At 49.0% G+C, this 12,247-nt stretch overlaps 1 protein-coding gene across 1 annotated transcript in view; it reads left to right on the forward strand.

The window, feature by feature from the left end:
• Positions 1-12,247, forward strand: part of ESYT3 (extended synaptotagmin 3) — a 42,308-nt gene that overhangs the window by 9,702 nt on the left and 20,359 nt on the right. Inside the window, exons 2-3 of the mRNA XM_023187900.1 lie at positions 7,779-7,820; positions 10,887-11,021. Of these exons, the coding sequence (XP_023043668.1) occupies positions 7,779-7,820; positions 10,887-11,021 (177 nt within the window). The remainder of the gene's footprint in view (positions 1-7,778; positions 7,821-10,886; positions 11,022-12,247) is intronic.

Here is a 12,247-nt window from a genome sequence, read left to right on the forward strand (position 1 = left end):
TCTTTGAAATTTTCCAGGCCTGCTTTGGGGAAATGCTTTGGGAATAAGACCTGTAATACATCAGTGAGGATAGTGTACATGTTTTATGGAGATGAAGCTTGCTGGAGAGCTGGATTTGTCTCTAACACCAAACCATTTAGAAGTAGATTTATGTCCACTGTTTTGCTTGACTGTGGATCTGGGAAGAACAGGAATTAACGGCCCCATTTATTAATCAGCAAGAAACCTGAGGCTGAAGGGAGTTAAGACCAAAAGCCTGTGCTCTAAGTCCCTGGGCGCACTTCTTCTCTTCCTCCCGCCTGGCTACAGAAAGCGGGTATGAGGTGGGGGTGGCTCACCTTTTAGAGGGCAGAGCAGGCCCGGAGTCAGGGAAATCATAATATTCTGTTTTTTGCCTTTTGGCTCTGGCCTCCCCTTGCTGTTTGTGGAAGAATTCCCTTTATGAAGGAGTTGAGGTCGGCAGGCTGCTGGTAAGAATTTGGTGACACAGCAGTGTTCTCCTAGGAGTGACAGCTGGAAGCCCAGGCTGTGACTTTCCAGCTTAGTCAGGAACCCCCGGAGGCAGAGGAGCCACCTTCTTCCAGGGCCTGATAAGCCCTCCAGCCTGGGAGTCCTGGCCACTCATTCTTCCACACCCACCACTAAGATCAGAACCACCAGGAGCTTGTTAAAGACGCAGGTTTCTAGGCCCCTGCCCCAGTCCTCTGGAATCAGAATCTCTGTGGGCCCTGACCGAGCAGCTGGACTGTAGTGAGCTCTCCAGGTGGGACTGTTGAACACAGAAGTCTGAGAATCGCTGCAGAGCTCTTTGCACTGCCAGGTGGTGCGGGTGACTCCCCACTAGCTGGTCCCAGAGACTCCCAGCCTCATGGGGAACTGCAACAAAAGCTCAGTGATTTTAGGGCTCAGTTCAGTGTGAGCCACCCATCTTATTTTTCAGCCCTCTCTTTGTTTCCCTAGTGAGGAAAGACACAAGGCAGAGGCTCGGATTGGGTGCGTTTGCCAAACTTCACTATGCAGCGCCCCCATTGGGCAGAGTTTCACACGGGTGCCTGACAGGCACTGGGCCCAGCTCTCTGTGGCTGTCTTTATCTGAGCCACAGATCCCTGGGCCAATCAGCGAGGCCAGGGAAACACCAACAGTGTTCCTCCTTCCATCTTAACCACTTGCACTGTGTTGTAAATCCTCCTCATTCTGTTCTCCCCTTGCAGTGGTGGCCAGAGGCACTAGGAAACTCAGCAGAGAATTTGCTGGGCTCTGGGTGAGGCAGAACTGGACACATAGTTCAAGTGACCTTGTTCTTGCACGTACTTGAGGTCAAAGGGGTCAGAGTGCCTGCGCCTCCCGGGACTGTACAACTTCCAGCAAGAGTTACCACTTCCAGAATGCTTATTCTGAGCCAGGAAAGATACCAAGCATCATCCATGCATTTAGTCTTCTCGGGAACTGTGAAGTTGGCAATATTGTACCCATCTCACAGATGAGAAAGCTGAGACTTACGGAGGTGGAATTTCAAACACACAAAGAGTAGGTTAGACAAACACTAAGGAATGGACTTCAAATGCTGACATTTCAGGTGGAAGATGGGGAGAGGAAGTGGATAAGAAGAATATTTGAAGCTTGGGCTCCAATCATATGCAGGTGAGAGTTGGGTTCTGATCACATGGGTAATCTTGGCAAGTACTAACTAGTCTCCGAGCCTCTCCTCATTTGTAAAATGGGAATAATGATATATTTTCTGTTCACTTTACAGAGTGTTGGGAGCATCAAATGCAAGTGTTTATGGAATGCCCTTTGTAAGTCATAAGGCGTGACCTCTGTCAATCAGGGCTGAAGCCCCATAAGGGCAGTCGCCTGCTAAATCCCAGACTTTATAAAAGAGGTTTCTGTAAAACCTTATGTGATGCTGTGTGAGGTTTTCTTAGGAGGAGTGAGTGGATGGAGTGGAAAAGCATAGACTCTGTGGTCAGACAGACCCAGGCTTGGGTCTCCGTTCTAGCACACCACTACTGGAGATTATAAGTCATGTAACCTCTGAACTTTAGTTTCTTTATCTGTAAAATGGGGCAAACAAGGGATTAGGTGAGTATTAAATGACATGAGATGACATGAACTCAAAAAGGTTGAAAATAGGATGGAAAATACGCAACTGGCCAAGTCTGAAACAAAAGAAAGCTGAGGCAGCAATTGTCATATTAGACACAATAGAATAGAACTCGAAGCAAAGAAGGTTGTTATATGCTTGTAAAGGACAGTAATTATATACCTGGGTATGTTGGCTCACACCTGTAATCCCAACAGTTTGAGAGGCTGAAGTGGGTGGATGGCTTGAGCGCAGGAGTTCATGACCAGCGTGGGCAACATGGCAAAGTGCCATCTCTACAGAAAATTTAGAAAATTAGCTAGACATGGTGGCATGTACCTGTAGTCTCAGCTACTCGGGAGGCCAAGGCGGGCAGATAGCTTGAACCCAGGAGTTTGAGACCAGCCTGTGTAACATGACCTAACCCCGTCTCTACCAAAAAAAAAAAAAAATTAGCCAGGCATGGTGGTGCATGCTCTTAGTCCTAGCTACTCGGGAGGCTAAGGTGGGAGGATTGCTTGAGCCTGGGAGGTCAAGGCTGCAGTAGGCCAAAATCACACCACTGCACTCCAGCCTGAGTGACACAGTGAGACCTTGACTCAATAATGATGATAATCACAGACATATATGTATTACATAATATAAACGTGAAATATGAATCAACAACCGACATGAGGAAGTAGATAAATCAGCAGTTGGGCTTGGAAACTTTTAATACATCCCTTTCTGAAAATGATAAATGAAGCAGGCAAAGACTAAGCAAGGATAAGGCATATTAGAAGGACATGATGAATAACCTGATTATACATGGAATAGTCATGGAAACTAATCATGTACTAGGCCACAAGGAATTATCAACATATTCCAGTGAATTGACAATCCTACAGACTGTTCAGGCCACAAAGAAATAAAATTATTATTAGAAAACAACAAAAATAGGTATCTATTGAAATGTCACGTGTGGATATTTTAAAATATTACTCTTTTAAAAACTCATTAAGAGGAAGTCATAATGGGAATAGAAAAATGAGAGCAGAATAGCAATGAAAATATTGTGTCAAAAACTAGAGAAATTTATACCTTTGAATTCATTTATTACAAAACAAAAATGGGAAATAAGTGATATTCCCCAAACTCATGAATACATAAACTCTAAAAACATAAAAGCAACAGATTTAAATCAAAGAAAAAGAGTTCTGGGAGAATCAATGAACAATTAGAACTATTAACAAATTTCAGCAAGGTTGCCCAGAAAATGAAATTCCACACAGTAATCTAAAATATATATATATATAGGACTTTTATAGAAAAAGTTGAAGTTTGATCCTAAATGTGAATAGAAAATGTGAATAAATAAAGAGTGTTCACAATGCAATATTTAACTGTGTCGGTTATCCCACAAGTTAACATAATTTAAAAAACATAACAATTGAAAGGAGGGTTTTTTTTTTTGTAGATTGACAAGCTGATTCTAAAATTCATACAGAACAATAAATACCTACTATTACCTAAATCAGTGTGAAAAAGAAAAACAAAATGGGGAATCGCCGGCCGGGTGCAGTGGCTCATGCCTGTAATCCCAACACTTTGGGAGGCCAAGACTGGTAGATCAGGAGTTCAGGAGTTCGAGACCAGCTTGGCCAACATAGTGAAACCCTGTCTCTGCTAAAAATACAAAAAATTAGCCAGGCATGGTGCCTGTAATCGCAGCCGCTCGGGAGGCTGAGGCTGGAGAATTGCTTGAACCCGGGAGGTGGAGGTTGCAGTGAGCCAACATTGCCCCATTGCACTCCAGCCTGGGCAACAAAAATGAAACTCCATCTCAGAAAAAAAAAAAAAAAAAAAAACAAAAGCAGGGGAGGGGATTCACCCTACCCCAGGTCATTTGGCAAAAACACAGTGATGAAAACCATGTGGTGCTGGAACAGGCAGACTGATAGAGTTGAATGGCAAGTCCAGAAACACCCCAAAGTACACATGAGGAGCTAGTTTTTGAGTGAAGTAGATTCGCAACTCAAGGAAAAAGATTTTTTGTATGTTGGTTGAAAATTGCCTTAGTGAAAGTATAGAGGGAGAAAAAAATGTATCTTTGTCTCACCCTATGTAAAAAAATCCAGAGAGATTAAAGACCTCAACATGAAAGCCAATAGACAAAAATCCAGTGTAACTTTGAGAATGTGGGATGGGAAAAGATTTCTTCAAGTTCCAAAAATGACCAATTATAATGGAAAAATAGATTGATCTGTCAATGTCAAAATGGGAAAGCACTGAGGATGAGTCATTGCTCCCCAAGAATTAGTCTCTATGATTTCATCCCCTGCTCCAAACTGAGGGGCAGTCACAAGGAATGTGGTCTGGCTGCTGCACCTCGGCTCACTGGGAGTGAAGGCAGGTGCTGAGATTCAGGCTGAGGGAGGGCCTTCAGGTCCCTAGGCAGGGTAGGGGACTTGTGGTCTCTTATTTTCTTGGACTGAATTGTTGCTGTCTTCAGGGGGTTCAGACTCATCCATGAAGGAGCCTCTTGGTGAGAAGCCTCAAATACAGGTGTGGGTAATCGAGAGAAACCATGACAGCTTAATCAGTGTGGGCTTTGGTCATTCTGTTGCTCTTTTCTTTTTTTTTTTTTTGAGATGGAGTCTCACTCTGTGGCCCAGGCTGGAGTGCAGTGGTGTGATCTCGACTCACTGCAACCTGTGCCTCCAGGGTTCAAGCAATTCTTCTGCCTCAGCTTCCTGAGTAGCTGGGATTACAGGTGTGTGCCACCATGCACACCTCATTTTTATATTTTTTAGTAGAGATGGAGTTTCGCCATGTTGGCCAGGCTGGTCTCAAACTCCTGGGCTCAAGTGATCCAACTGCCTTGGCCTCCCAAAGTGCTGGGATTATAGGCATGAGACACAATTCCCGGCCTTGCTTCCTACATTTTCAGGATGCATGTGGGTCACCCTGACGCAAGGGGTTGGCTGGTCATTGATCCCAACCCTGACTGAACTCCAGCATCATACCAGGAGCTTGTGAAAAATAAGTTGGTGAGCCGCACCCTGATATACTCAGTGGCATGAGGCAGCTCAGGAATCTTCATTTGACCAACTCCCAAGAGTGGCCAGGGTTGGACCCACCAAGCAGGATCACCTTTTGGGATCCAGAGATCAGAACTACTCAGCTCCTGAAGTCACAAAACAACCCGGGCCAAGGGTGTGAGATGGGAAGTGTGATGCTTGGGCTGGAAGGAGGACAGCTACTGGTGAGGTCAGCAGGTTCCTCTGAGGATGTTCCCTCTTCCCACCTTAGTAATGATTCTGTATCAGAGTGATCTGTTAGTTGTCTGCCTGTGAGTTCCTTGAGGGTAAGAACCATGCTTCATTCATTCATTCCACAAATATTTATTAAGACCTTCATATGTTAGAAACAGGTCTTAATAGGGGTGAGGCCCAGTCAGCCCTCCTACAGCTTCCAGTGTGTAGGAGCCGCAAATACAGGTGTGGGTAATTGAGAGAAACCATGACAGCTTAATCAGTGTGGGTCTTGGTCATTCTGTTGCTCTTTTTTGTTTGTTTTTGTTTTTGAAGCCCTCCCAGAGCTTCCAGTGTGTAGGGAGGTAGGCAGCAAGACCAGGCAGCTGTAGTAAAGTGTATCAAATGCTGCAGTGGAGAACCAGCAGGCACCTCACTTGTCCCCAACTTGGGAGACGCAGAGAGGCTTCCTGCAAGTGAAGTCTAAGATAGTGACGAATGAATCAATCAAAGGGGAGCAAGGAGGACTGTTTCAGACACACAGTATGGCACATGCAGGCCTTTGGTAGGAACAGAAAAGTAAAGGTGGTTGGATTGAAAGGGACTAGTGGGAGGGGGCGATGAGGCCATGACATGAGCTGGGTCTCCTCTCCAGGCCCACGTGCAGGAGTTTCTCCTTTAGTACTGGACAGTGTAATAGGAAGCAACGGAAAGGTCTTGCCTCCCATTTGCCTGGTTTCCAGCTGAGACCTGACCCAGGGTAGCTGCAGCAAATGTGTGCTGAGCAGGCGGCATCACCCCCATTGAACCGAGCTCCTGCCCACGCTCCCCACAATTCCTTCCCGCATCGATCTCTTGTGTTTCTGTGGGCTGGGCCAGCTGCACCTCGGGGAACCAGGCCACGTTTTCTCTTCCGTACCTGGGAATACAAACTTTTCTGAGTTAGTATAGGCCACTGCCCAGAGCAAGGGAAACTGAGGCTGGGAGAATAGTATCCCAAGAGAGAATGGGAGAATGGTGTCCCAAGAGTCTCAGAAGCACGGGACTCCTCTGACCAATCAAGGCTGTTGAACTGTTCCAGGAGAATTGAATTTCTCTGTCCCCCACTTTGGGAATGGCTGTGATCCTGGGCGAGTGCTGCAGGCCAGGGCATATGTTTGAATCTTTAGGGCAACCCCAAAGCTGGCTGAGGACCTGGCACTTGGTAGGTGCGCAGTAGGTGTGTGAACTGCAGGGACACCTCTACGTAGTCCCAGGACAATGACCCTTCTGAGCGCCCAGATGAGGCAGGCCCTTTCCCCACCGTGGGTGGTCCCAGGCCCACTCTGAATCTGACCCCAAACCAGCCTCATGCTCACGGGACTTGGGGAGTGGCCACAGTGATGGCTGTGGCTGCTGTTTTGGTGTCAGTGTTTTGTGCAGGTACCCTGTACATGTCCAAGCCCACTCCTCTGTAAGAAAACCCCTGGGGGAAGGAGAAGCTCAGCAGACAGAAGCAGAGACAGACTCCTGGAGGGGGACTAAGCACTCTCAGAATTATGTCATGCCCAGGTCAGCCAACAGGACTGTCCCTCCACTCACCTTCCACTGTTCCCCCTTCCCACACTGGTTCACCCAGCAAGTGGAGCTGGAGTAGCTAGGGGTTGTGACCCCATAGTTGGAAGCTGTGTGACCATAGGAAGGGCCTAAGGGGAAGGGAGGAGGCTTGGGAGGGGCTTCTGGGAGCCAAGGTGGGCAGAGGTGGGAGGGGCGCCGCACAGCACCCTGCTCCCGAGTTGTCCGTGAAAACATCAAGCTGTTAAGTAGGTATCATTGGGTGGTAGATTTCCCTAATACTGTTTTTGTTTAGCTGATTTTTGCATTTTCTAATTTTTCTACGGAGACTGCATATTGTTTGTGTCATTGAAACGAATAAGGGGGATGGAATTTGCAAGGAGCGACCCGAGTGTTACCCTGGAGGCATCCACGTTGGGGGTCCTGTGCTTCCCCAGGAGTGGGGACTTACTTGCGTGTGCAAACCAGCCGTTTCCAGCCCTCCCTTTCCTCCTCGCCTTCCATGTCCTCTCCCACCTCGGTCTAGGTGTGGGGCTGGGGCGGAGGGGAGGGGTGAAACCGTATGGAGTCCTGTCCTGCCTGCCACCGCGTGCCCAGAAACGCCCACGCGAGCCTTGGAGCTGGGCTGCACTGCGGAATCAGTGCCAGCTCCTTGTCTGTTGATTTGCTGCCTGCTCCACCGGATGATGCGCTATTTGAGGGCAGGACCGGATCTGAGTTGCCAGGGGCTGGGCGCCCAGTGGGTGCTGAGAGCACACTTGTGACTCTGAGAGCACACTTGGAGGCAGGGGAGGAAGGGGTGAGGCGCAGCGCGTGGGCGGAATGGGGAACCCGCCAGGCTGGCTTGCTTGGTTCCCAGGGGGTGTGCGGCTTCAAGTCTAACTTCCCCTCGGGGTTTCTTTCCTAGATCCACTTCCCCGACGTGGAGCGGGTCGAGTGGGCCAACAAGGTAAGGCCGCTGGCAGGGCCTAGCGGAGCCAGACGCACACCAGCCTCCAGCAGCCTGATGGGGGTCTGGCGGCAGTTCCCTTGCCTGAGGCGGGCAGGGATGCTCCCTTTCCCTCTTCTTTCACCAGAATGGCTTGCTTTTGTTAACAACAACAACAAATTTAAATTAATATGTGGTCACAGCAGAAAAGTTAGAAAATACAGAGAGGTATAGAGAAAAGTACAATCCCCACTGGCCTACCAGGTCGTGGAGCTGTACTTTTCTAGGGAGAGGAAGACATCAATTAGACAACAGCTTCTGGACACCGCCTGGTTTCCTGCCTAGATCCAACACCATTGCTGCGCAATCTTGGGCAGACTGCCTAACGCCTCTGAGCTGGTTTCCTTATCCGTAAAATGGGAATAATTAGAGTCCTCGCCCTGGCTCGATTCACTGACGTCACTACTGTAATTGCTGTTAGGTCACCCCTTGGAACTCCCCTTGGGCTCTGCTGCCAGATGTCCCAAGGAGGCCCCTGCTGGATGATGACCCCTGGCCGAGCCCTCCCCAGCAGGAATCCCGACTTCACAGAGGACAAACCGGAGGCTTTCCCCTCCCTGATCTGCCCAGACCTGTCCCTAACTGTGAGGGCTCCATGGCAGCCCCCATCTCAAGTCTCCTGACTGAGGAATTTTTCTAATACAAACCTTGCCTCTGCGAGGAGGCTTAGCCCGTAGCAGGAATGACTTAGGTTAGGTATACGAAAGGACTTCTGATGGATGTTGATCCAAGATTGCTATTTTCAGATTACCAGAAGTGTCACTGCTGAGTGCATCAAAAAGCATTCCCTAGCAGGCCGTGGTAGCACACACCAGGGTACCAATTCCTTGGGAGGCTAAGGCAGGAGGATTGCTTCAGCCCAGGAGTTCAAGGCCAGCTTGGGCAATATAGCAAGACTCCATGTCAAAAACAGCAACAAAAAAAGAACAGAGAACATTCTCAGCCTCTGGGTAAATTTGGAAGAGGCAGGTTGCTGCTTTAAGAGGAGTGACTGGGTTTCTGGGGATTCATGCAGGACCCAGTGCCTCTGGGGCAAACCTTGTAGAGCTCCTTCTGTTCTGTGTTAGCTGGTCCATGGATCTCTGCCTGCGTTACGTCTTTCTTTCAGTAATACACAGAGGCCCACACAAGGCATTGGAGATATAAGACTGTTGGGATATGAGGCTCCCACCTTCGTCTTGGATGGGGAGACAGAGACAGTTGTGTAGGAAAACCACATACTAAGGCACTGAGTATGTCCTAACGAGCTTTATGCTCAGGAGGCACTTGGCCAGTGACAAACCAGAGAGACAGGAAGATGAGATCAGACCCGAGGAAGTAGAACCTGGCGTTTGGAGAGGCCTTTGAGAGAGATGGGAACAATGAGCCCTGGAATCTCACAGCCTTTAGCCTCCTCTAGTGATGGCTTTGGAAGGGGCACATGGAGGAAGGACACACATATTTAAACTGAAGCCCAAGCCCCCAGGAAAGATACAGTCTTGTATCTCCAATGCTTTGTGTGGGCCTCTGTGTATTACTGAAAGAAAGACGAAACACAGGCAGAGATCCATGGACCAGCTAACGTAGTGCAGAAGGAGCTCTGCAAGGTTTGCCCCAGAGGCACTGGGTCCTGCATGAATCCCCAGAAACCCAGTCATTCCTCTTAAAGCAGCAACCTGCCTCTTCCAAATTTACCCAGAGGCTGAGAATGTTCTCTGTTTTATTTTTGCTACTGTTGTTTTTGAGATGGAATCTTGCTATGTTGCCCAAGCTGGCCTCGAACTTCTGGGCTGAAACAATCCTCCTGCCTTAGCCTCCCAAGGAAGTTGGTACCCAGGTGTGTGCTACCGTTCCTGGCTAGGGAATGCTTTTTGATGCACTCAGTAGTGACACTTCTGGTAATGTGAAAATAGCAATCTTGGATCAACATCCATCAGCTCGGGTAACACAAGGGGACCCTATCTCTACAAAAACATTAAAAAGCCAGGTGTGGTGGTGCATGCTTGTAGTCCCAGCCACCCAGGAGGCTGTGGTGGGAGATCACCTAATCCGGGGAGGTCGAGGCTGCAGTGAGCTGTAATCATGCCACTGCACTCCAGCCTGGGTGACAGAGTGAGACTTTGTCTTAAAAGAAAAAAGAAGGCCAGGCGCCGTGGCTCATGCCTGTAATCCCAGCACTTTGAGAGGCCGAGGTGGACAGATCACTTGAGGCCAGGAGTTCAAGACCAGTCTGGGCAACATGGTGAAACCCCAACTCTACTAAAAAAAAAAAAATTCACCAGGTGTGGTGGGAGGCACCTGTAATCTCAACTACTTGGGAGGCTGAGGCAGGAGAATCACTTGAACCAGGAGTTGGAGGTTGCAGTGAGCTGAGGTCGTACCACCGCACTCCAGCCTGGGCAACAAGAGCAAAACTCCATTTAAGAAAAAAAAAGAAGATGGAGAAGGCTTGCCCCAAACAGAATGTACCTGCTGGCTGGCCCTCCCTCCATTCCCCTCTGATTTCCACCATCCTCCTCTGTCTCTGCCATCTTCCTTCTCCTCAGGTCCTGTACTTGGTTCCCAAACCAGCACAGTGAGTCATTCTGCTGCAGAAATCGGGCAAAGGCTGCCTTTTCTGATTGCTAGAAAATTAAATCCACAGGAAACAATTTAACTTTCTTTTTGTAATTTTGTTCTTAAACTTCTTGCATCTACTACTTTTTGTTTAAACCACAGTGTAGAACAAGATCATGTCTTAGCACAGAACTAAAGGGCTTCCTAATATTAAATGTAGTGACTATTTCATGGTGCTCTGCAGAATAGCACCAAATCTTGGGGTCCTGCCTGCATGGCAGTGGGAACCACGGCTGTGGTTATTAGATGTTTGAAGGACAGACAGATGAACAGGTGAGCAGATGGGTGGGCAGGCAGGCAGGTGAGTGCTGCAGCATAGGAAACCCCACCCCAAGACCAGGCTGCAGGGAATCAGGACTTTGTCCCATGCAGCTCTGGGTCTGCGGTGGGAGTATAGACCTGACTACCAAGGGCCTCTTCCCGTCTTCACAGATCATCTCTCAGATCTGGCCCTACCTGAGCATGATCATGGAAAGCAAGTTCCGGGAGAAACTTGAGCCGAAGATCCGGGAGAAGAGCATCCACCTGAGGACCTTTACCTTTACCAAGCTCTACTTTGGACAGAAGGTGGGTGTGTCTCGGGAGGGTCAGCCTGGACTGGCTGTGCAGTCTTTTCTCTGTCCCCTCTCCTCCCACCTTTCCCCCATCCAGGCCACTCATATGACTGCAGAGATCCCACTGGACCTTACAGGGGGACACCCCCCCACCACCACCACCACCAACACCACGTGCATTTCCCAGCCTGTCAGCCTCAGTGGACGCCCTTCCCCCATATCCCTGTACCACCATCTCCCCAGGTTCCAAGGAAGCCTGGCTCAGAGGGAACAGAAAGGAGAGGTGGAAGGTATTTCCACTTTTCTTAAGGAAAACTTTGAAGACATGCCATGGTGGTAGCCAGGCAGATAGAAAGATAGAAATCATAGTTGCTAACCTCAGTGCCGGTGACCACATGCTCACGGTTTGGGTAGTCGGTGCTGCCAAGCGCTTTATATTCTCCACTAATTGGCTGTTAGGTCACTCAGTGTCACAAGTCCATGCTAGTTCTGTGAAGATCAGCAGGTGTCCCAGGATGAAATGGTCTGTGGCCAACGAAGTGTGTGTCAGCACACCTAATGTCACGGTCCCTGTCTAGACTGGGCTTCCTGTTTCATGTTTCAGCCTTGGTGCCCTACTCCTCCTGCCTCGAAGTGCCCCCAGTGACTTGAGTCTTTTGATCATCCAAAATGTATCCCCCAGCCAGAGACCACTGTGACCTAGTAAATGAGAGACATTGGCATCTGGTCTTCCCAGCAACGAGCAGGTATCCAAGTACAGGCCAGCCTGCTGAGAGCTGTCTGCCAGCCCTGCCTGGCTAGCCCCTGGGCAGGGGTGGATTAGGCAGGCCTGAGCCCTGGAGATTGGGATTTCTGCCACTCAAACTGGCTTGTGCCAGCTTCTGTTGGTTCATGCATTCATTTCTTGTTTCATTCACCTGTGACTTACTGAGCACGTGCTGTGTGCTGGGCATTATAGAGCTGGGTGTGGCTGCACCCCTTCTGTGGGAGGGACACATCAACCTGTGGATTACAACATGGCAGTATATGCATGCATGATGGCAGAGGAATGCGAGCTCAGAAATGGAGGGGTGGAGGGGCTGTGGGAGTCAGGGAAGACTTCCAGGAAACGGTGATGGCTCAGTTGGCTTTTGAAGAATTCAGCAGGCTAAGAGCCAAGAAGCTTGCAGAGTGCTGTGTTCATAGCAGAGCTTGCTCAGCCAGGCTGCTCCTCCGGTGGTTGTATCTATGGCAGGGGTC

Source organism: Piliocolobus tephrosceles, chromosome 2 (assembly GCF_002776525.5).
Source record: "Piliocolobus tephrosceles isolate RC106 chromosome 2, ASM277652v3, whole genome shotgun sequence".
NCBI classification, from domain to species: Eukaryota; Metazoa; Chordata; class Mammalia; order Primates; family Cercopithecidae; genus Piliocolobus; species Piliocolobus tephrosceles.